General features: G+C 39.0%; 4 protein-coding genes across 7 annotated transcripts; 3 read left to right on the forward strand and 1 right to left on the reverse strand.

Annotated features, from left to right (window-relative positions):
• The first annotated feature begins 65 nt into the window (after window positions 1–65).
• Window positions 66–1,388, forward strand: LOC144023939 (small ribosomal subunit protein eS26). Its single transcript, XM_077529905.1, has 4 exons — window positions 66–233; window positions 833–1,010; window positions 1,100–1,230; window positions 1,310–1,388. The coding sequence occupies exons 1-4, from the start codon at window positions 231–233 to the stop codon at window positions 1,343–1,345; spliced, it is 348 nt and encodes a 115-aa protein (XP_077386031.1). The 5' UTR covers window positions 66–230; the 3' UTR covers window positions 1,346–1,388.
• Window positions 1,389–1,444: 56 nt separating this feature from the next.
• On the reverse strand, window positions 1,445–9,118 carry LOC144023926 (zinc finger protein Eos-like). Of its 3 annotated transcripts, none has more exons than XM_077529885.1 (8): window positions 8,755–9,116; window positions 7,918–7,976; window positions 7,720–7,827; window positions 7,403–7,639; window positions 7,086–7,253; window positions 6,835–6,984; window positions 5,732–5,863; window positions 1,445–4,414 (listed from the first exon to the last, which is right to left on the reverse strand). In XM_077529885.1, exons 2-8 carry the CDS (start codon window positions 7,955–7,957, stop codon window positions 3,570–3,572), a joined length of 1,680 nt encoding a protein of 559 aa, XP_077386011.1. In that variant the 5' UTR covers window positions 7,958–7,976; window positions 8,755–9,116; the 3' UTR covers window positions 1,445–3,569. The 3 variants fall into 3 exon arrangements, with proteins under 3 accessions (XP_077386011.1, XP_077386012.1, XP_077386013.1); XM_077529886.1 differs by lacking the exon at window positions 8,755–9,116 and adding an exon at window positions 8,242–8,748; XM_077529887.1 differs by lacking the exon at window positions 5,732–5,863 and having other exon boundaries at window positions 8,755–9,118.
• A 592-nt stretch (window positions 9,119–9,710) lies between these two features.
• Window positions 9,711–14,979, forward strand: rhebl1 (Ras homolog, mTORC1 binding like 1). Of its 2 annotated transcripts, none has more exons than XM_077529900.1 (8): window positions 9,711–10,326; window positions 11,426–11,497; window positions 11,771–11,838; window positions 11,958–12,040; window positions 12,162–12,218; window positions 12,309–12,356; window positions 13,491–13,572; window positions 13,673–14,979. In XM_077529900.1, exons 1-8 carry the CDS (start codon window positions 10,275–10,277, stop codon window positions 13,763–13,765), a joined length of 555 nt encoding a protein of 184 aa, XP_077386026.1. In that variant the 5' UTR covers window positions 9,711–10,274; the 3' UTR covers window positions 13,766–14,979. The 2 variants fall into 2 exon arrangements, with proteins under 2 accessions (XP_077386026.1, XP_077386027.1); XM_077529901.1 differs by lacking the exon at window positions 9,711–10,326 and adding an exon at window positions 10,403–10,559.
• A 497-nt stretch (window positions 14,980–15,476) lies between these two features.
• On the forward strand, window positions 15,477–23,270 carry prkag1 (protein kinase, AMP-activated, gamma 1 non-catalytic subunit). The gene is made up of 13 exons (XM_077529899.1): window positions 15,477–15,638; window positions 17,031–17,082; window positions 17,152–17,252; window positions 17,800–17,881; window positions 17,966–18,024; window positions 18,109–18,154; window positions 18,245–18,299; window positions 18,613–18,739; window positions 18,846–19,011; window positions 20,284–20,321; window positions 21,192–21,338; window positions 21,462–21,561; window positions 21,641–23,270. The coding sequence occupies exons 1-13, from the start codon at window positions 15,630–15,632 to the stop codon at window positions 21,649–21,651; spliced, it is 993 nt and encodes a 330-aa protein (XP_077386025.1). The 5' UTR covers window positions 15,477–15,629; the 3' UTR covers window positions 21,652–23,270.
• Window positions 23,271–23,874: the final 604 nt, after the last annotated feature.

Raw genomic sequence — 23,874 nt, forward strand, 5'->3', positions numbered from 1 at the left:
CACACAAGTCATATCCTTCCGCATCACCCAATTGGTCATTTCATTTTAAACTTAACATCTTTTCAAATACAATAAATAAAAATAATACAGTATCAATAATATAAAATATAACGGCTAATACATATTACTTTTATTTTTAGAACAATAATTTGGTGCCCAGGGCAGGGCGGAAGTGCACTACTTTGCGCGGTACAACCTCTTCCTGTCCTCTTTCCAGTTTCCCGTGCAACATGGTGAGTTCACTACAACGGCAGTCGTTCGCCAAAAATGAAAGAAACAGATATATTAGTCGACGAACGTCTTCGATTCGGTCACTCGTAGTTAATAACATCACAGCAACCCACAACGACGTGTTGTGTTGTCGTTTGAAGCACAGTAAAACACTAAAAATGTGTCCGGGCCTAAATGCTAACGGCTAGCGAGCTATCATTGATGTGCATGCGTTCTGGTAGCGTGCTGTGGATAAAGCTAAATCGTATGAGAATATAAATGACATAACTATCTATGAAATATTTTTATAAGGCTCTTATAATCATTGAATTGGAACAACCGTTGTAGATGACATTATGACGTGTAGTTCAGAGCCTTTTTTTTTTTTTTTTTGCACGTTGCCTATGGGAGTTTAGAGCAGGGTTTGCGTCACATTTTATTCTTTTTTTTTTAACGTCATAGCAGATAATGTTCAGGTGCTGTACTAACTTTTGTTAGTGAATATATTCTGTCACCGTTGAATAATGTGTGAAAGAAATCTAACATACGTTAGTTGATATATTCTGCCAAACTGTTAAATGATTTGTGAAAGAAATCAAAATGTTTATGTTTTGTGTTTCAGACTAAAAAGAGAAGGAATAACGGTCGTGCCAAGAAGGGCCGCGGGCACGTGCAGCCCATCCGCTGCACCAACTGTGCCCGCTGCGTCCCCAAGGACAAGGCCATCAAGAAGTTTGTCATCAGAAACATTGTGGAGGCTGCAGCCGTGAGAGACATCTCAGAGGCCAGTGTCTTTGATTGTAAGTGCATTTTCGTTAACTGTATCACAAATATCAACGCGTTCTACTGCTAATGTTCTTTCCCCCAACCGCCCTCCTCTTCTGTGTAGCATATGTTCTGCCTAAGCTGTACGTGAAGCTGCACTACTGTGTCAGCTGCGCCATCCACAGTAAAGTGGTAAGGAACCGCTCCTGTGAGGCCAGGAAAGACCGCACACCGCCACCCAGGTTCAGGCCCAATGTGAGGAACCGCTACAAAGAAATGTTTCTCATAATGTGCAAATACCATTTCTAACTTTTTTTTTTTTTTTTTGCTATAGGCTGGTGCACCAAGAGCTCCTGCAAAGCCAATGTAAATGACATTCTTTACACCTGAGGAATAAAAGTCTTCACAAAGTCTTTATAGTTGTTGATTGAATTTATCATTCACTCAGAAGACAAAAGAATGTGTTGACTTTTTATTTGGAGTAAATCCTTACAGTACAAAACTTACAGTAGTTAAGATCAAAGTAGTGAAATGCATAACTGATACATTTGAGTTTGTATTAGCTTAAAGCAATATCAGGTCATTTACAGGAGGTGAGAGGCTTACGAAAACATCTGAGCATTTCAAAAATCATACATTTAACATGGAGTAGTTGTAGGCTGAGGATTGGTAGCACATGCAACAGGGTTTGAAGCACAAAACTACAGTTATACAATTACACTGACGGTGAATGGGATAGGTGATAGCCAATAGCTCATTAAAATGTGAGTAATTGTGTTTTTTATTTTAAATGATTTTTGGATAGTTAAAGCCAGCAAAGGTGTCACGTTTGCAGTGATTTTTCTTTGGCTCTTAGCAGCAGCATTATATCCTATGGGCATCTATCTGGTAGAAAAAAAGTGTAAAGTGGTTCTAAGCAAGGGGAAAGCTGGTGGTAAGCACATCACAAAGCCAGAAAACGTTACTAAAATGAAGGCACAATATCAAAAGTATGAGATACAGGAAGCAAACCAATGTTAAGTTGCTTAGGCCTTTAGTTACATAAGCATATATTAAGCAGGGAACTTTTTTTTTTTAATATGTAAAACATTTCTTGGTACAACAGTCTGATCACTCAATGTAAGGCAAGCTAACTTTAATGATAATATGATAGTGAACCCTTAAATTGTCTAATGATAATTGTTGTGCTTGACCTTTGCATTTCTGTAACCACATCTATGATTAACGAAGCCTACTTCAAATTGTTCTCACATGAACTTTCAACATAACCATCTTCGGAATTTTTTTTTACTACCGAATACTTCTCACACTATAACAGCAAAATGTCCTTTTCTTGTTGGAAACGATAAAAAAAATAAAAACATTTCTTTTCATGCTTTATAGTATTTTTGGGCATCTCTGACATCACTGTCTAAAAGGGTAAGACAAAAATATACATGGACAAGTCTACCTACACTAATTTATGATTATCTTTTGAGGTTTCAATTGAACAATTGTTGCTTGTTATTTCTTGGCTTGTGCTGTTTAAAAAAAATATGCAGCTTGAGATTTACAAGAACAGTCAGAATCCATTTTTCATTTCATCTCATACAATTCAAAATCACCTTCATATAACCAAGGCAAACACGATTGAGAAGGGACAAAGGTCTTGTTAAATGCCATCCACATTGTAATGTGTAAATTGCCATATTCTACATTTACGATGATAAAACTGGAGTTTTCGCTCTTATGTAGATCTATGTAGGAATCCTACCTGGTAGACACAAGTTACTTGAGACCTTAAATTCTTTGGTAACTCATTCCGGCATTTTGAGGACATGATTGGTAGTTCATACATGTAGCTCTAGCTATTGAAATTCAATTATGATGAGGGAAGGCACAATACAGATAATTGCAAAGTTTTAACTTAATTTACACGATTTATTTTGCAGTTGACATAAGGTCATAAATTGTCCTCCCAACTCAGCGGCAGTGATGTTTTTCCTCATATTTTGAGAGAAATGTGCAGCTCGTGAATGTATTCTATAAAAACAGTTTAATATAATCAGGATATTCGGGCAAGAATCAGTGCAACAGAAGCAGTTATACAACAAATAATTAAAAACAACAGACACACGACACTCACAAGTCATCCAAGTAAAGGCCACACTTCCAGAAAATTAAGTGCATCTCACTTACTCACAAAACAAAAAGTGCATTTATGATTCACAGACAACTTTTAAAACATCTCGTCGGACTTCGACCTGGCTCTTCTATTTGGTCTGCACTTAAAACAAAGGACTGAAAAACTTAATAGTGAATGTTGATGTGAGGTTTTTCAGGGTATTTCTTCAAATGAGGCAAAGGTCTTCACATTTTACTTTTTTTTTTTGATGAAGAATCTGTTAAAGTGCTCAAGAGTTTTCAGGTCGGATTGGTCAACCACAGTATGTGCATCAGGTGGGAATCCTGAATTTGGGGTGCAAGGCACATGTGTGGACGGGAAAGTGCATGTTCAAAGACGGTTTTCAAAGTGCATCATGATAAATCATTTCTTTTTGTGCTGTGCAGACCAAAAAACCCGAGCCAGGCCGAGCTCATCGGGACCCCGTTCCTCAGTCCAGGATGTGCTCGCCGCGGACGATGTGAGACGAAAACTCGTAGCGGTCTTGGCTGCGGTGGCCGCAGATGTTACACTCGAAGGGTTGGCGAAATCCGTGGCAGCCCATGTGGATGGTAAACATGACGTGGTCCAGGAAGAGCACGCGGCAGTGGTCGCATCGGAAGCAGCGCACCGTCCGCCCTTCGCCGTCGACCACTCGCAGGGTCTCCCTCGAGGTGGACGAGGGCGCCGTGGGCGAACTGGGTGCAGGAGCGAGGCCGGGAGGAGGGGCCGTGTGGTGACCCCTGTCCTCTCGTTTCACCTCCCTGTCTTTGGCGTGGCTCGGGCTGTGCGCGTCCCAAATCTTGTAGTGCGGAGGCGGAGCCGCGTTGTGGAGATGATGCCCGTTGTTCCGGTGCAGGGCGGGACCGGGGGCGGTGCTGTTGCACGGCTCGTCCGGCATGCTTTCCGTGTCTGTGGAGTCCTGGCAACCGTTGCTAGGGGAGGTCGCCTGACTCCGACCGACGGGCAGGTCTTCGTGGCCCTCCGCCGCCTCCCTTCTCCCCACGTTGTCGGCCCCCAGCCCCGCACCGGCCCCCATGCAGTCCAGCCTCAGGCCAAGAGCGCCGGGCGCGTACGCGGCGCCGTGCATGGATCGGAGTTCGGGTAAACATGATGGGTGAGTGGTGGGGTGATGGAGAGGCTGCAGGGTGTCCGGCATCCCCGCTCCTCCACTGCCTGCATACTCTCCTCCAGGAACGCGTAGGACTTCCAAGTCTCCTGGATGTGCATCTCCATCTTTGTCTAAAGCAGCATTAAGTTCATAAGGTGCATTTCCATGACACATGTGCTTCTGTCCTGCAATTATAAAAGACAATCCTATTAGACTGAAACATAACATACACTATTATTAAAAGGTTAGGGCTTTTGGGTTTACTTTAAGGATGAAGCCGAAGCCTGTCCAAAATGCCTTTTTTTTTCTTCATGATATTAAAAATAAATAAAAAATTAAAAGCTTTTTATACTATGAATATGGAAGAGAATTACGGCCAGTGAAGGGGTTGGCAGGACTCTGACTTTATTCTCAGAATTCCTACTTTAAAGTGAGGATTCTGACATGAATCTCAAAATGTTCACTTTAAAGTGAGAATAAAGTCAGAATTGTCACTAACATTCTCACTTTATAGTGAGAATTCTGAAAATAAAGTCATAATTCATTCTCACTTTAAAGTCAGAATTCTGAGAATAAAGTCGGAATTCTCACTTTAAAGTTTTAAAGTATTCTGAGAATAAAGACGGAATTGTCACTACAAAGTCAGAATTCTGAGATTAAAGTCAGAATTCTCACTAAAATCAGAATTCTGATAATAAAGTCGGAATTCTCACTTTAAAGTCAGAATTCTGAGAATAAAGTCGGAATTTTCACTTTCAAGTAAGAATTCTGAGATTAGTCAAGTGAGAATCCTGCCAAACGTTTTTTTTCTCTTCGCTGGCCCTAATCCTCTTCCATACATCAATGTGACTTCTAACCTATGAAAATAATTGGGGGAGAAATTAAATCTAAAGAGGCTAAATAAAAATACACAAATTACATATTGTGTGCACATCATTTGATATTGGATTTACTAGCCTAGTAGCCAATCACATTAAAACTCACGAGGCACCTGCCACCATCAAAAGTTCTTCATTAATTAATTAACCCCAAATAAATGTAAACTCTTCTAGTGACATTTTATTTTCTTTCTGAGAGAAGCCTAAAGTTTTTTTGCATTAAAATGGACTCTCCCTCCCTTGATTTGTTTATTATTATTATTTTTATTTTGAGCTACTCATTATTCCTAAGGCTCCTGGTCCAGCTGAAAGAGAAGGAAAAAAAACAAAACAGCCCCAAATAATTCTTCTGCCAGTGCTTTACTAGATTATCAATCCTGATCATTTTTAAACTCGCAGTTTGAATTTTGAGCCATTTTCCCCCCCCAGAATATTTTGGTTAAAGTCCAAGTACTGGTCGTAAAAATTCTGGGCTGTTCGACTTTGGAAGTTCCATTGTACAAATTGTTAGCGAATGTTATTTTGCTTTGAGTCAAATCTGTGAGCCTTGTTCATGAAGTTTGTTTTCACATCCATGAAGCAGCTATTTTCGCAAAACTCACTAAACCGAGGCCGAACGCTCACCTACAAATTTTTGCGGCATGGATCTTTTACGTTTGGTGACGCTGCTGGCGAGCCGATCAACAAACGTCATCTTGTCTGAGGAGGCATGAAGCGGGGAGTCTTCTATGTACTCCATCTCCCTAATCTCCTCTCCTACAAAACACAGAATATATAAAATATTTGCTCTGGTCACCAATCCTAAAATAGTCCGGCTACATTTTCAAACCAAAGCAAGTATGAAAAGTCAGCAAGTATGGAAAACAGATGGATGGGTGGATCATTTTGATGATGTCATCTTACACATAAACGACCCCAAACTTCCCCATCTCTCGAAGCTAGAATGTTACATTAAAAACAAAAATAATCAAAATTGATATTAAAAAATTAGGTAGGGAGAGCTACTGCAGTGAATGTATTAGTTTTTATTCATCTCAGGGGGGGCCATTTTGCCACTTGCTGTCGACTTAAGACGATGTTGCTCATGGCTCAGGCAGCGACCAATCACAGCTCACCTGTTTTCTGAAGCTGAGCTGTGATTGGTTGTCACCTGAACCCTGAGCAACTGTGATGTCATCTTCATTCGACAGCAAGTGGCAAAATGGCCGCCCCCTGAGATGGATAAAAATGGCTGGCTTTTGCTTCATAACTCATATTGTACAAATGTAATATTAATCAAAATGTCATGTTTCGACTCGTGAGGTCACCTATAACATATTATTGTCAAGAAATGTTAAAAGTTTACTTCCACTTTAACCAAATATTATTCAAAAACAAACCTTTCTTGAACATGGCACAAGTTTCACTCAAATATATTTTTTAGAGTAACTGCTTGTCAATACTGACATTTTAACATACAACTGTGTGTTTTTTTTTCCTAACAATGTTGCCACACATTTCCCTTGCCTGACGCACAAGTCATTTCAGTAATGTGGGGGTCTCAGGCTTAACCCTAGGTGGTACTATGTAAAAGTAATACAGGTCAGGGTCCCATAAATATGGAATACAAGTGGAATTAGTGCTATATTACAGCTATAGAGCATAGCTATAGCATAGCAACCCCAGTATCTGTTGAGATACATCTGCAATAGCGTGCTGTATTGTGATTCAGATGACCCCATACTCACCTAGATGCTGAGCGCTATTGGGCTGCTTGGGCTCCACGCTCTGTAAGTAGTTGTAGCAGCGTTCGAGGTGTTCCTCCAAGGTGCTCTGTTGCTTGTAACTGCGACCACAGTAACTGCACTTATATGGCTTCCCGACAGTTGGAGAGGATACTGGAGCCAAAATGGAAGGAGGGAATTACTTTTCTCACAATGCGCAATAGTATGGGGGTGTGTGCAGTTCTGCACACTTATTAGGCCTAAAAATGTTCTACCGGCATGAGTGCGAAGATGGCCGGCGAGGGCGTCTCTTCTTCTACAGGCATAGCTGCACAAAGGACATTTAAAGGGCTTCTCTCCGGAGTGCAGCTTGATGTGACGGAGCAAGTTTCCTTTTTGAGTGAAGGAGGCACCACACTGATTACACTGGAATGGCCGCTCACCTACACAAAAATCAAATTGCATATTGCTCTGTCATCAATTCACATTCAAAACCTAGTCATAATCACGTTTCAAATACGTAGACATTCACAGCATGTCAGTTGTGCCCTCATAGAAAGAATATTATTTGACATATGAGGCGTTTCTTTACCTGTGTGGCTGCGTTTGTGTACCATTAGAACATTGGGCCCAATGCAGATCATCCCACAGATGTCACACTTCAGCTTCCCACTGGGCAATCGGATGTTGTCATGATTGGCAAGCTCTCTGTAAGCAGGCGCTTCTGTTCCCTGATCCACACCTCCTTCTTCGACACGTTCCACTCGCTCATCATCGTTACTAGGACCGGGGTCTTCATCACTGTACAACTCAACTTTAATGGAATTTGCTAGGGGTGGGGGGGTGGAAAAAACAGTCCCATTTTCAACAAAGATATTGAGGATGAAATATCCAGTATTTATCACTTACCACTGAGTGAGCGATGAGGTGAGGTTTCCTTGCTGTTTGGAGTGCTTACTGTCGGACCGCCAAGGCCCCCAGAAAACTCTCTTTCCATTGAAATGTCTCCAGTATTAACTGCAAATACACAAAACTTGATTAAACGTACATTGTTACTTATGGCCTGAAATGAAACAGTATATGCGCTACAATAAATCAACAGCTGACCTGACATGTAAGACTGGCCATTGCAGTCATCAACGTCCATACTAGATTTCGACCCAAAACTGAAATGACAGTTTGTTATGTCCACATGAACAGCTAATAAATATACACTGGTTGTTCCAGCTATAGAACTGCAGAAAATCGTAACGAGTAAATCAATGACACTGAACTGTTAAATTATATTATATATGTTTAAATACAGTAAAAGCATGTTTAGGATTGCATACTTTATACAAATGGTATTAATCGTCTAATTACTGTAGCTGGACTAGCAGCTACACGGGAGCTAACTAACATTACCGGCTACGGATCAGCTGATCGACTCACTTGCAATTGTCATGACACCTCTGACAAAATCATCGAATACTCATGTCCCTCAATTAGTCTTCAGTTCAGATTAAGAACTTTCAAGAATCCATTACTGCGTTTTCAGCTAAATCACCGGTCGGCCTTGGCGGCTAAAGCTAAACTAAGCTAAGCTAAACTAAGCTAGCTGTGCCCAAAAGTGAAGCTAAGGCAGCTAAAACCAACACTACAACGTTGGTACTTGTCAAAATCGCTCATTGAACATCGTGGCTTCAAAGTTACGTAGCGAACGGTACAATGTGAATGGCTGACATGCGCGACAAGTTATCAGACTGGCAAATGCTATATTTAGCCCGCTACATGCTAACCATGGCGGCCAGTGTTTCCTATATGGTTGCTATGGCACCCGCAGCCTAGCCGAATGCTATGACAAGCCAACTATACGGACTAGCCATATTATAACAAACTCTCCACGAGTAATCGACGACGACCGATATTTAAATGAGTCCACACCCCATGTAAATGCGGTATTACCTTTGCCTGGCGAGGGCGACGAGTGAGGTTATTCGGTTTTTGCATCTGCTTGTTTGGGTTTATGACAACGACATCGCCGGCCGGCAGGGCAACCTCATGCGCCAAACTATTTCCGGTCACAATTTCTAGAACCTTTAAGCCTAAATGAATTCATGAATTAATACACTGTGCACATAACCATCATCACGTGTATTAGTACGTTGTACTGATATTGTATGTATCAATGCGGGCTCTCTCCAATGGTGTGTAATGCGCGGAGGCTGCAAGGGGGGGCTACCTATCCACACAAAAACAAAGAAGCGCCACCCCGTGGCGCGGTGCAAACAAACAAACAAACAAACAAACAAACAAACAAACAAACACCCTTTCTTTTTCAAAATCAATCCAGCAGAGCTTTTCTTCTTCTACTTTTGTACTTTTCACGTGCATTTTTTTTTTTTTTTTTTTTTTTACATTTTAATTGTATCTCTTTATTTCCCTTTAATTTAAATGCACTTCTGTTTAAACTGCATAACGGTAGTGTGTTAAAATAATGAATAATATTATGTATAATGGGAATGAAACCTCTAACGTATATTTGTATATTTAATGTTGGTCACGTTGGCCATTGTTTTTACGGCATAACATACGAGAGAGGGAGAGAGAGAGAGAGAGAGAGAGAGAGAGAGAGAGAGAGAGAGAGAGAGAGAGAGAGAGAGAGAGAGAGAGAGAGAGAGAGAGAGAGAGAGAGAGAGAGAGAGAGAGAGAGAGAGAGAGAGAGAGAGAGAGAACTTTTGAATGACCATATATATAGTAAGTCATACAGGTGTCTACTGTGCCTGCAATGTAGTAAATAAAAATACTATACACTTTTCCTTTTCCTGAAACATTGATTATTGCTTAAACATTTATTGTTTTTGTCAGACACGTTGACCGGGAACTTACTATGCATTGAGGGAAAATGAACCGTATGTAAGGGTGTGACACCGTGTGAGTACTTTTGTCACGCATGACACTTTGTTCTAGTATTTGTCCTGTCTAGAAAGGTCGAGTTCAAATGTCCCAAACACCCGTGTCAGTACTTGCAAGCAGGGCGCCGAGAGCGACCCCCAGTGCCGTGTAGTACCTTTACAGCTTGTGACGTAGGCGCTGCCATTTACGACGGTGTGCGAAATTACACAATGACAATTTCCGTTATTTTAGCCTGCGAGTTGTAACCGCGTTGGGGAAAAAAGGAGAGCTTATTCCGTTAACTTGTCAAACGGCCTATCGTTTTAAGATTTTGACTTATCAAGATTTTGACTCTATCGCAGACTGTACTGGATTGCGAACAAACATTTCCCCCCTTCCATAAGTACAACGCGTACTTCCTGTGGTGAAACCGCTTCGAGCTGGTATAGGCCCCGCAGATAGATAGCTCCCAAAAGTTTGTTGTTGTCACGTGACGTAAGCCGAATGTGGCGATAAAAGTTAGTTTAGAGCGTCAAACTAGCTTCGCGTGCTATACAGTTGAGAGGTTAAACGACGCCATCCCCGCCGCAATGCCGCAGCCGAAGTACCGGAAGATTGCTGTGATCGGTTACAGATCTGTAGGTGAGTAAAGCTCCCGAGCTCGTGCTCTGCTAGCTAGCTTGCTAACAGGCTAAAGTCCTGGCTTTGTTTTCGTTGTGTGTGGCTGACCTCAGCAACACGCGCAGTGTTTTGACGTAGTTTTACTACACTTGTGTTTTTCCCGCTCACAAAACTAACAAATTGGACGTTCGGCTGGAACAGCACACAATGTTCTAACCCAGTGTGCGATAAAATGTCCGGGGCATTCCCTTTAGGTGATGTAAAACAATTATTTCAATGTTTCGCTCATAACGCGCGTTCGTGCAATCCGATCAAGAGCGATAAACATACGTTTGAGGGGTTTTTTTTCTAATTAAGAAATTTTGTGCCAACTTGGTATTATGTTCAGATGTATCCCATGCTATTTGCATACAAAAACAGTCATCCCTATTTAAAAAAATAAAATGAAAAATGGGGGGAGGGTATTTCTAATTTAGGGCCACATTAGCAAGAAAATCAAGAGATTAATACACAAAATGTGTGGGAGTCCAATGCAAATTATTCTGAACAATAAGATTCTGTACATTTTTATGGGGGGAAAAAAATCCTAAACTATGGTAACTTAAATTTTTCTACAGCTTTGTTGATAGAACCCGTTGACAATGCAAACGGTGGTGGGGCTCTGAAAAACACTTCTTGTATAACTGTAAATACAGCTTCATAAGCTGCTCCATTTCCATGTGTTGCCCTTCAAAGTCTGCAAATACAAGTGGATAAATGATCCCAACTACTCATTAAAGTCATTACATGCGTGTCTTGATACATTTGTAATAACGATGAAGAAATGCAATTGTTCTGACATACCTCAGAAATAACACCATCAATTTTGCTGTCATAACTTAGCCTGATCCAAATATTAGAGGAGGAACCCCTTGTTGATTAACTTCATCAAGTCTTACAACATAATCCTTCCCGTTTACTACAATATTTAACAGCTTTATACTCCATTATAAGTGTTTAGCTGATATTTGTGGAATAGTCTTTATCTTGATTCGATTGTAGTTGCAAAACAGTTTCCTAATATGTATGTTAAACACTGTCATTAAATAACGCATTAACATGTCAATTTTTCCTTCTGCAGGAAAGTCATCTCTCACAATACAGTTTGTGGAAGGACAGTTTGTCGACTCCTATGACCCCACAATTGAAAACAGTAAGTTTCACTATGCAGCATTGAACTGAGGATGTACAGGACAATATAAAATTAATAAAATTTCCTCATCGTGTGGCTGGGGTGTTTGATAGCATTATAGCAGTGTTTACTAACTTTTATTGAGTCTTTGGTACCCTCACTCAAGTGGTTCCAATGTATGGCATACCTAGTAATTAAATGAGACATGGCGTCAAGTCACGTGGAGGCCACTATATGAGGAAATTTGGGATTGTGTTAGAAATGCTTAATAAACCTGTTAATTTTCTATCGCAGCCTTCAATAAAATGGTCAGCGTCAATTGTCAAGACTTCAATCTTCAGCTGGTTGACACAGCTGGACAAGTGAGTTGTTTGTTCAGCAATATTCAAGTTTTTATGATCTTAACTTGTGAAAATAAATGAAGACTTGCAAATACTGTACAGTGGCCTGTGCCTGAGATATGTCATCCTATCATTTGTAGGACGAATACTCAATTTTTCCACAGTCCCACTCAATGGACATCCACGGCTATGTCCTTGTTTATTCTGTGACATCCATGAAAAGGTATAAAGTTGCATGCTTATGAATCCTTTACAAATTGAAAAAATAGATATTTTGCATTTGTGTTCATTTAATCCTTGAGTCAGTTGCGCTGTGATGTATGATTTATGTATTCTCTTCTCAGTTTTGAGGTTGTTCAGGTTCTACACGACAAACTGCTCGATATGGTTGGAAAGATTCAGTAAGTAATCTTGAATATTTTTAATACAATAACATTTGATCCCCAATACATTCTGCTTTTAATGTTTCACCATTTATATTTTCTACATAGAGTTCCAACCGTTCTTGTTGGGAACAAAAAAGATCTCCACATGGAAAGGTAAGCATGATACTTGTTTCAACGGACTTACTATCTCTGTGTAAGAATCAGGATGTATGCGAGTCCAGTCCATTTGCCTGACCGATGATGTAGATATTGATCATTCATTTCTGGCACTTACTAATGTATTTTGACGAATTTCTGTATTCTAAGTAACTTTGCAACGGGGATGAGTGGGTATGTCGTGAGGGGAAGAATACAAGGAAGAAAGTTTTGGGTAAACGGATAATGTTGTGCTTAAAACAAATAAACAGGAGAAATGGGGAGATTTAGAACTGTCAAAATTAATCATTTAATCAACAAGTAATGTATTATTAACTTAATCGACAGCTATTTTTTATAATCGAGCAATAGTTTATTTTTTAATTTAAAATTGTCCAAATTCTCTGATTTCAGCATACCAACAGCATAATTGTTCACCGATTTCTGTAGAAGACTAATTATCCGATGTGTTGAATCAAAATAAGATATTTGCAAACATCTGTTTTTATTTTGGAAAATGAATCGATTAATCAGTTGCTTCATCGATAGATTAATTGATTCTAAAAAAATATTCGATAGTGACAGCACTAGTAATGTTATTTCAGATGTTTATATCGGAAATATTTTTTCTTATTCTTTTTGCTTTCTTCCTCTCATCTTATAGCGATGTGTAGCAAGACAAAAACAAAGTTATAGATCCAGTTAATTGACTCATTTAGCTACTTGATTTCTTTCTGACCTAAATCGGTTGCTTAAAGCAATGGTAGTTATTTAAAAAAAATAAAATAAACAAAAAAAAAAAACGGCCAGCAGGTGGCAACAGAGTATAAGAGATCAACCAGGGCCATGTTGCAACAAGCTCTTTTTCCCCAGTGTTTTCAGGTTTGTGAATAATGTGAAAACGTAGCTATATTATAATGCTAATTGCTGCAAAACAGAAACAGATACAAATGTAAGGGTTTTTTTTTTTCCCTGATGAAAAAAAAAAGAGACTCTAATCTTTCATTTTTATAGCAATGCAACGCAATATTTTGTGGGCCTCGCAAAATCAGTTTTTTATTTATTTATTATTTTTTCCTTGGTGGAGTTTTGGTGCTCAACTGTGTGCTGTTGTAATTTCATAACCAGTGTTTTCACTGTCTTGTTTCTCAGGGTCATAAAGCCAGAGGAGGGAAAGAAGCTGGCTGATTCCTGGGGTGCTGCTTTCATGGAGTCCTCCGCCAAGGAAAATGAGGTAATTCCAGTCATCTTTTTTTTTCTTTTCTTTTTTCCGCACGTCTCGTCGACGCCATCCGCATACTTTGACTCTCCACTTTCCTCTTACTTCATTCCAGACCGCCGTGGAGGTTTTCAAGCGAATCATATTGGAGATGGAGAAAGCCGACGGGAATGCCCCTCCTGAAGAGAAGAAGTGTGCGGTGATGTAAGAGCGTAATTGAGGACATGATAAAAGTCACTTGCTGAAGACAGGAGGCACAGCTCCACCAGCATACCGACGACGACCTCACCCAACAACAAGACCCGGCAGCGCTGCCATCTTCAATTCACATTAAACTTATTCCACGTAAAGATGCTCAGGCAGAGAAGCACCTTCATTGGACTTTTGCTTTCAATATTTATATTCTTGAGTGGGTATAATTTTTTAGCCCAGAAAACTCAGATCCTCATTAACTGTATACAGAATTCCCTTGAACATGTAATGGTAAATATTTGTGAATGCCTGATGTTGAGACAACATTGGTTTGTGTAATTTTTGAGTGGTTGGTGTATTGCTCAAAATGTATTTAGTTGATTATGTCACAGTGGTGGACTGCCTTGGATGCTCTATTAGGAGCGTTCACAAAACACTCATAACTCATTTCTTTCCATTGTAATGTTTAGCAGTTTCATTTTAAGCTATTTATACATACAGCAACTCACCTGTGAGCTCTTCTGCTGAGCAGATTAGTCCACTGCCCTCATTTCTACATTTTTTAATTTTCCATCACCAGTAACAAAGCTGTTATGGAATGCTCATGAATTTAGTACAGGTTAGAAAAAGAGTGTCGATTTTTGCCATGTATGGCTTTCTGTCAGTTATAGAGTTTTTTTTTCTTTTCTTTTTTGAGTGATACATGCTTTTTTTCGCTCGCCATCAATTAAAAGTAGTGCATAGCAGTAATTTATCATAAGTAATTTTGACGTTTTGTGTGGGTTTAATCTGAACTCTGGATTCATCAATCACTGTCAAGACACTTGAGATGCAATGTTTGCATATAGTTTTTCTTGGCTCTCGTTGCCTTAAAATACTCTCGTCTGTGGACTATAATCACATTACATATTCATCTTTCTCCTCCTATAGTTTGGAATGTTTTCTTTTTTTTTTTAATCAAGTGCTTTGCTGAGTATGTAGTTGATGAAGGAGGCTGGTTGTGCTGTGTCTTGTGCCTTACACATCTTCAAAACTCTCACATCTGGTTCCCTTCATGACCAAAGGTGCTCTTACAGGGTTTCTTCTTCTGCCTGTTAACTTGATCTCATGGGTGTTGATAGTGGTGGTGATGGTGTACACAAAATGGACGCCAAAATGCCAATGATGGTCAGCGTTCATGCAAAAATCTTGCTGTAAACAGTTTGTATATAAAATCTGTTACTCATTTGATGTGGTTGTGTGCTTTGTCCTGCATTATTATTTACCTAGTTACATGCAATTAAAAAACACACATTATCCCAGGATATTAACTCGACGATTAATAACGATTAGTAAAATTACAATGAATGGAATGCGATCTTTCATTTAGTACTCACATTGAATATGTAATAAAGGCAAACAATATTCTTTTTGCCTTGAAACATGAGTTAAAATGCTCGAAATCGGTTGACACTTTTTTTTTTTTTTTGGTTTGTGTTTTTTCATAACGTGTGGCAGTCAAAGAGTTTTAAAAAGGAAATTGATATATGTTCTGCCATTCTTTCAGTTTGTTACAATAAAAAAAAAAATATTTCCATTTAGAAATGATCCTGAAACCTCAACTTTACAGGCACTTTCAGAAGTTAACCACTAGTGAGATGTTGACCCTTTGAGGTTTGGGTCAACCGCTTTCAGCTAGAATCTAGCTGAAAGCGGTTGACCCAAACCGAGCTGCTAGATATTTCCACTGCGCCGACTGTACCAGTATTACGGTAATGACCTGCCAGCCATTCAGGATGCTCTGGTTTGTCTCGTAGCCGATGCGCCGGATTTGCGAGCCCTTGGCTGTTTGTCACACGACCCGGCCGGCTGCGGAGGAGACGTGACACCGTGAATGGAATATGGAGTGTGTAAGTCCGCTGGCTAACTTTTGTATGTCTTGTTTTAACTATTTAACACGTTGTCTGACCTTATCTCGCGCGACAGTCTGCGACTGCTAACAATAGCACCGATGCTAACCAACTATTTGGACTACATAGCGAAGTAGCTAGCTCGATATGTGTGACGTTACTATTGCATAACTATTAATGAAATGAGTTTAGTGAGTAATTTAAATGTCTCTTTCGTTTTGTTGGACGAAAGGAGTCACCTCTCCTTGGGAGGACACAGGCTTTGACTAGTCAATGCTAACGTTATTAGCTTGGAGTTCGAAGCAGTTACTGTACTCAATAAAGAAACAATTGTCGTTTCCCCAGTCAAGTCTTCTAAGTCATCTATCTGTAAAGACATAAAAAAGTTAATTTAATCGGTCTGGAGGCATTTTTCTAATACAGCATCTCAAATTTGACTGAACCAGCTGTGGTACACATTTTGCATGCGAATATGACATTTAATACATTGAATAGTTGGACCTGAACTCAAAGTTGTTAAATGGGACCAAATGGATACATGAATTATTTTTTATTTTAATTACCAGCCCCAAATGCAATAATGTAATATGATGGGGTCCACACAAATCATATTATATAAAGAGCAAGATGTACAATTGTCTTGCACTCTAGCTACTAGTTTGTTAACAAACACAGTGTAGCTCAGTTTCTGGCTAGAGGATAACTTACATGGCCTCTCCTGGGCTTCAGGTGGATCCAAAGCTAATCGAGTACTAGTATCATTGTTTTTGTAGCTTAATAGACTGTTAACAAATTTATAAAAATAACATGCGTCATTTCCTAAAAAGAAGAGTGCCGAGAGAATCTGCTGATGTTTCACTGTTCTAAAAAGAAAAAAAACAGTAGCCATGTGTTTTGTTTTTTTAATATGAATAAATCCATTCACGATTGCACAAGACAGAACAGTGAACTTAAATTCAAGGTGTGTAATGAACTGCAATTTTTGGCGTAGCCTACCGTTACAATCCCAAACGGCCAACTACGATGTGGCCTGCAATAAAAACATGAGCTCTAAATAACGGCATAAAAATAACATCGAGAATATCTTTATTATCCAAATTCCACTGTGTCAGTTTAAGGGGCACAACCGAAACTCAAGCGTGATTTTAAAGGAGAAGTTTGGGTATGAATTCAAGCTGTTTTTGGGTAACGAGCAAGATTCCCTGAGTGTCAATATCGAAAGCATGCAATATGTAACTCATTGACAGGCTGTATCGTTCACTGGAATGGAGGTTACTTAGGGTCACGGGTCTAAAAGACATTTGGGTAAAAAGTGACATTATTAAATGAGCTGTGTATGAAGCCCATTATTATCCTGCTATTTAAAACTTGTCTTGGCATTTTTTCTTTAAGATCCCGGCAACTATTGAAGATCTTGAAAGCAAAAAGGATCCTGTTATTGAGGGTAGGAGACTAAATTATATAATGATGACATTTAAAAGTTTTCTAACCTCTGTCTTGCGCTTGCCATCAGACCCTGAGCACAATGTGTACACCAGATTCATGAAGTCCCATCGCTGTTATGATCTCGTACCCACCAGCTCCAAATTGGTTGTTTTCGACACATCCCTCCAGGTCAGGTATAATCTGTTACTCTTAAAAGTCAATTCTGTCCTTATAGAACAGAAACACAAGTGTGAAAGGGAAATATTTTGGGAATCATTAGCTAATAGTGTCATCAGTTTTAGCTTCTGATAACCGTCACCTTCAAATTGATGTTGTCGATGGTGGCATTTTTTATTTTTTATTTTGTAATTCTGCTGAAGCGCCTCCACAAGTGAAAAAACCAAGACACTACATTCAAATTTGTTTTCGGTTTGTTCGTCTTTTTTGTCACAACTTATCCGAGCCCTCTAGCGCCACCCGCAGGTCATTATGGTAACAAAAACCATTCTCAGCTTTGGATAGATGCGGACGAGGTGGGCAGTGGCTCATTTGCATGAGACAGGACCGCCCCCTCTCAAAACTGGCTAATTTCATCCATTATATAATAAATAAATATATATAAGGGTAAATGGTGTTGTAATTTCTGATCTTTGAAGTATTTTGACAAAAATATCACAGACTGAAGAACTTTGTGAAAAACAACAACAAAAAAATTACATATCTTTTAATTTCACAGGTCAAGAAGGCATTTTTTGCTCTTGTTTCCAATGGGGTGAGGGCAGCTCCCCTATGGGACAGTAACAAGCAGTGCTTTGTCGGTAAGATTATTTAGAAAATTATTATATTTCGTAATTTTAGTTTGTTTAAAACAAAACCAAAAAATGACCTGATATTTTCTACAGGCATGCTAACCATCACAGACTTCATTAACATCCTTCATCGCTACTATAAATCTCCTCTGGTAAGATCGTTGATATGCAGGTGTGCTGTTTTGTTTCGATAACTCTTTACTCACTTAATGGTATTGCTGTGAAATCATTTTCAGGTTCAGATTTACGAGTTGGAAGAGCACAAAATAGAAACATGGAGAGGTGTGAGTTTTTACTGACCACTTAAAGTATTTCATTTAATTATTACTAATCTCAATAAATTGTCTTTTTTTTATACTTTTATTTTAACAGAGCTATATCTTCAAGACTCATTCAAACCCTTGGTTAGCATATCACCCAATGCCAGGTTTGTTTTTTAAATTTTTGTTTGATTGAATTTCGCCTCTTAAAGCTGAAGTCAACCCAAATTTTTTCTTTGATATGTTGTATGTTCCCCCACTAGTCTAAACAGTATTCTGATTAATAGTATTTGTGGAATATGAATTAAGCAACAAAGCCCACCCATTTTTATCCATCTCAGGTAACGGCCAATCACGGCTCACTTGTTTTCTGAGTTTGGTCATGTGATGTTCGCAAGCTGAGTGGTGATTGGTTGTTACCTGTGATGTCATTTTCAGTCAACACCAAGAGACAAAATGGTCGCCCACTTTCTGTTTCAGCTTGTATGACGCAGTATCGTCGCTGCTCAAGAACAAGATCCACAGGCTGCCAGTAATCGACCCCCTAACGGGAAACACCCTCTACATCCTCACACACAAACGGATCCTCAAGTTCTTGAAGCTCTTTGTACGTTTCTTTTGGCCTCACTTCTGCCAACATAAGTACATAATTTTCAACGTGGAACGACCAAAAGTTGTTGTACAGTATCAACATTTTCTCTTATTGTTTTCAGATATCGGAGATGCCAAAACCGACGTTCCTAAGTCAAACTTTAGAGGAGCTGAACATAGGGACATTCCGGAACATAGCAGTGGTGCGCACAGATACGCCTCTGTACACGGCGCTGGGTATTTTTGTAGAGCAGCGAGTGTCTGCGCTCCCCGTGGTGGACGACAAAGGTTGGTGGGGTGCTTGAGAAAACATTGTTGAATGTGAAAGAGCCTGCGTTGCCAAGCAGGACTTTGTCACTTAGCAACTGAACTTATTGAACTGAATTCATTAACATGGCAACCTATACTATACTAAACTAGACTAAGTGCAATTTCTGGAGAAATTGCGTGGGAATGCTGAAAGCTGAATGCTAAGATTTGACTAAATGTGGAATGCTTATGAAGAAAATTGAGAGATCAATTATGAAATGATGAACTCCTGGTTACTGGACAATGCACTTTACCAACTGTGCCAACGAGCAGTATCAAACACCTGGTAATGATGATAAATTATATGTATGGAAGTGGGCATGGAAAGTGCCACTTAGAAATGTCTAGCCCATTGAAAATGAATTGGGAAAAGTTGATATTAAACGTTAAATTGTGCAAATACTATAAGTAATGTGGAATCAGACAATATATACTATTGGAGGCATGAATTTTTGAAGCAAGTTGAAATTTGAACAGTGTAAATCGGAAGTATTATGTGGGAGTTGTTACATGGCAAAAAAGTGTGGAGAATAAAAATCACAATAACATATGTGGGAATGCTGAAGCATCCCCACAATCAGGAGTGGGCAAAATATGGCCGGCTCCATTCCTGAGTACTTATATTAGTGGTCATTGTTCTTTTTTTTGTTTTTTTTGTTTTTTTTTTCTTTCCTTTACGTAAGCAGCACTATGTCAGTGTTCAAACTATGCATAATGTTACAGTGGCTTTAGTATTTTTAAAGTTGCTATTTGGAGTAAGATGAGAACTACTGATGTACATTATTAAGATGCCATAATTGTTGCATTACTTAACATATGTATTCATTTTTTTAAATAATTGGTCAATGTTAAAGTAATTCAATTTTACCTATGAACAATTAAAAAAAAAAATTTTTAATATTTAATTGTAAATGGTAGCAAAATTAGATTCATTTCTTTCATTTATTACACCTTTTCATAACAATTTTAATTTTAGATATATTGGTTCATTATAATCAGGTTTTATTAATTATAAATATAGTAATAATCATTTTGTGTTATTTAAATAATTACATATACTTTTTTCCCCAATAACCTCAGCAACTTCTTGTTTTTTAATTAATCATCTTTTGTAAATAATTCCTGGCAGCCACACAGATGGTTTGACATTAAACATTGGCAGTCCTGCTAAAAATAATATCCTTATCACTCCTCACCACCATGCATAAATCTTCTGTGTTGTTATTTACTGACACCTTCTCTCTTGTGCAGGTCGAGTGGTGGACATTTACTCCAAATTTGATGTCATTGTAAGTTGACAATAGTCCATGTTTGTTTATACTTTTTCCCGATTAGAAGTAATGTAAAATCCACAGTTGCATTATATTATGTAGGTGAACAATGATGACATATGATGATGGATACGCTATTTTTGCGGTGGATAGGGACCAACCCATGCCACAAATTGTGAAAACCCACGAATACTTGACACCCAGCCAAAAGCTGGATTTACAAGTAGTGAATTTTGAATATGCGACGTGACACTGTATGTATTGTAACACCTGCAAGTAGTCAAGGACACAGCCACAAGTGCACTTCCAGTCTCTTTACTGAACAATCAGTAAGAAAGCAAATAAGCACATCCATCCACAGAATAGCCAGCCAACTACACTCATTAGTTGACACCCACGTCACTCACCAGGCCAGGTCACACCTTTTAAAGCCATTCACACTTAAAACCACAGCTACCACAAGTTCACATGCCCGTCATAATGTACTTAAATAATGTCAAATTTTTAACCAGTGACTTCAACGTAGAATAGCAGATTGAAAAAAAAAAGAGAAAAATTTGGTAGCTGCAGCCCTTAGCTCTTCTTTTTACCTTGAAAACTGAGTTGAAATGCTTGAAATCGGTTGGCACTGTTTTTTTTGTTTTTTTTTAATGTGTTGCAGTAAAAGATTTAATATTGTAAGAATTATCGAACGTTGTTGAGATTCCTTCATTTATGTAAGCAGCGGGGGGATTAGGGATTTGTTACTGTTGTGGAAAGAGTCTTTTAACATATTAGTTAAGGTTGATAGGTCTGAAAATTCCATCGCATACACTTAAAATATTTGTTTTGAGTGACAATTTAGTTCATCAGTGAGCAACCAAAAGTGATGACGATATCATTATGAAGAACCTGGCAGCAGAGAAGACTTACAACAACCTTGACCTGACCGTGACCAAAGCCTTGCAGCACCGCTCTCAATACTTCGAAGGGGTGCTGACCTGCAACCGCCACGAGACGCTGGAGGCCATCATCAACAGACTGGTGGAGGCTGAGGTGAGACAAGTTGGTCATAAATTTCACACTAATAATGTCATGAGGAAAATTACCTACATATTTTTTTCATAGAGTGAAAATGGGGCAGTGTAAGTAGAGCGATTGTGTTTGTGTGTCGACAAGGTGCACAGGTTGGTGGTTGTGGATGAGCGGGATGTGGTGAAGGGTATCGTCTCCCTCTCGGATATCCTTCAGGCACTCGTGCTCACTGACAGAGATGAGGGTAAGCCAAGCGTTTCATTGCACAGTAAGTCACGGTCAACTCAAAGTGATAGTTTGATGTTTTTTTTTTTCTTCCTTAGGCACCGCATGAGGCGAACGGTGTCCACACAGGAGGTGAGGCCGAAGTAAAGGGAGAAAGTAGTGACGTGAGGGAATGGGTGGGTGATTTTGACAGCAAAATTAATGATCGTCATCCCATCTTTCTTATTCATATCTGCGTCCGTGCAAAAATACGTCACCAAGCTTTATGGAGTGAGCAATTCCTGTCAACCGAGCCAAATTTTTACGTCACAAAGTAGCCAACATGCTGATATGAATATTGAACAACATGTCAGCTACCAGCTAAAGGATAACACATTTTTACATTGGTTTGATTTCTTCTTAGTTGTGGTGAGCCAAGCAGCCCATCCAAGGACATTGATTAAAAGGGGAGTCAACCCCCAAAATATATATTGACAATAATGTTAGTGGAATATGAGTTAAGTAGCAAAATCCAGCCATTTTGCCACTTGCTGTTGAGTGAAAATATCACAGTTGCTCAGGTCTCAGGTAACAACCAATCACAGCTCAGCTTCAGAAAACAGGTGAGCTGTGATTGGTCGTTGCCTGAGCCCTGAGCAACTGTGATGTCATCTTCAGTCGACAGCAAGTGGCAAAATGGCCGCCTCCTGTGATGGATAAAATACGGCTTGATTTTGCTGCATAACTTGTAATATTAATCAGAAGGTCATGTTTAGACAAGCAAAGTTGCATATAACATAATATTGTTAAGAAATGTTTAAGGTTGACTTCCCCTTTGAATTATCGTATTGTTTATATGCTACTTACAGTGGTCCCTCCCTATAATGCACTTCACCTTTTGCAGCCTCACTGTTTCGCGGACTTTATGTGCAATTTTGCATGCTTTTTTTTCTGACAGTTTTCCTATTTTTTAAAATCTATGAAGATTTAACATTGAGTGTTTAAACAACAGATAAATTGAATAAAGTATGTGGTTCAGGGTTTTACAGAATTAAAACATAAATGTAAACAATAAAGCTAAATACTTAGCGTATTTCACCTATTGCTGGTATTTTTTTGGAACGTAACCCCAGCGCTAAACGAGGGAACACTGTATACAGGTGGATATTTTGTCATCAAAGCTGATTTGATACATCCCCACGGCCCACCCCTTTGTTATACAAATACACTAAGACCTGTTGCATTGAATGTGTGAATTTGAACTGACAGGCTTAGGTTGTGATGTGCTTTGTAGCAAATGAAGAACCATCCAATCTGCCAGTTTAACTAACCACTAACTTTCGTGTGACCATAAGATGATTTATGGCAACCACTTTGGTGGCATCGTGTATCACTTTTTAAAAGATTTTACATCTAAATGACACGTTTTGTTACATATACTACGTTAAAAGGGATTTATATTACTCATGACAGCGCTGTGAAATGGCTCTTTTTGGAAAGGGGTCCAACGCTTAAATATAAATGGTCAAACTTATCCATTATTTGTTTGGTGTTTGTCATTTGAAACAAAAACTATTTCTACGTTTCTGCTTTTATTTATGTTGCATTTATATATTGTGTAGCATTTCTTTTCCTTCTGGGGATAAGCAAAGAAAGAATCACACTTGGAGTTTTGAACATGTATGGAAATGCAGTTTTTGTATTAAACTGCAGTCAGTTGTAAAGAGCAATAAATGTTCTTTGAGAGTTTGTGTGTTTTATAGTCATGTTATCAGATTCCTTGTGTAGAAACATCACAGCAACACTAGACAAAGTGCAGTTTCTGCAGAAATTGAGGGGGAATGCTGAAGAGCTGAATGCTAAGATTCGGATGCACGTGCTTAAGAAGTAAATTGAAAGATACTTTGCATGAAAATTACACATTTTTAATTGTAGTTAAATGGCAAATGAATAAAAAGCAAACTAACTGCAATCTGTCTAATCACTGCAGAGAAATTATAACCCATTTTCTGATATGATAGTCAGTTGGTATCGAACCATCAAATGTACTGACGTGGTTAAAGCGGGGTTTCACCCTGGTTCTCCGTGGTGGGAGGCAAGCGCTCTAAGTACTGAGCTAACTTCACTTGTTCAAATTCATGGCTAATGGCGTATTTATTATTGAAAAGTGTCGTCTGATACTGAATGCTAACGTGCATTTAATCATTTCAGTGAAATTAGAATCAATTTCCTGATATAGTCAGATGGTATAGATGTATATCACTTAGTTAACATATTGGCCATGGATATATTTGCAATGTATGGAAGCGGGCTTGGAAAGTGGGACTTGGAAAAAAATTCTGTGTCAGTTCCA

This window comes from Festucalex cinctus, chromosome 8, assembly GCF_051991245.1.
Source record: "Festucalex cinctus isolate MCC-2025b chromosome 8, RoL_Fcin_1.0, whole genome shotgun sequence".
Lineage (NCBI taxonomy): Eukaryota > Metazoa > Chordata > Actinopteri > Syngnathiformes > Syngnathidae > Festucalex > Festucalex cinctus.

What these genes read in the sequence shown, in the direction of transcription:
- LOC144023939 (XM_077529905.1), top strand. An exon ending in AGAGGCCAGTGTCTTTGATT is followed by an intron (nt 1,011 to 1,099) that starts GTAAGTGCATTT and finishes TCTTCTGTGTAG; the next exon opens with CATATGTTCTGCCTAAGCTG. An exon ending in CACCCAGGTTCAGGCCCAAT is followed by an intron (nt 1,231 to 1,309) that starts GTGAGGAACCGC and finishes TTTTTGCTATAG; the next exon opens with GCTGGTGCACCAAGAGCTCC.
- LOC144023926 (XM_077529885.1), bottom strand. Translation starts at nt 7,957, where the DNA reads ATGGACGTTGATGACTGCAATGGCCAGTCTTACATGTCAG. An exon ending in ACCTCATCGCTCACTCAGTG is followed by an intron (nt 7,640 to 7,719) that starts GTAAGTGATAAA and finishes CCCCACCCCTAG; the next exon opens with CAAATTCCATTAAAGTTGAG. An exon ending in CATGCCGCAAAAATTTGTAG is followed by an intron (nt 4,415 to 5,731) that starts GTGAGCGTTCGG and finishes TTATAATTGCAG; the next exon opens with GACAGAAGCACATGTGTCAT.
- rhebl1 (XM_077529900.1), top strand. Translation starts at nt 10,275, where the DNA reads ATGCCGCAGCCGAAGTACCGGAAGATTGCTGTGATCGGTTACAGATCT. An exon ending in TGGTTGACACAGCTGGACAA is followed by an intron (nt 11,839 to 11,957) that starts GTGAGTTGTTTG and finishes TATCATTTGTAG; the next exon opens with GACGAATACTCAATTTTTCC. An exon ending in CCTCCGCCAAGGAAAATGAG is followed by an intron (nt 13,573 to 13,672) that starts GTAATTCCAGTC and finishes ACTTCATTCCAG; the next exon opens with ACCGCCGTGGAGGTTTTCAA.
- prkag1 (XM_077529899.1), top strand. An exon ending in ACTCCAAATTTGATGTCATT is followed by an intron (nt 20,322 to 21,191) that starts GTAAGTTGACAA and finishes ATCATTATGAAG; the next exon opens with AACCTGGCAGCAGAGAAGAC. An exon ending in ACAGACTGGTGGAGGCTGAG is followed by an intron (nt 21,339 to 21,461) that starts GTGAGACAAGTT and finishes TGTGTCGACAAG; the next exon opens with GTGCACAGGTTGGTGGTTGT.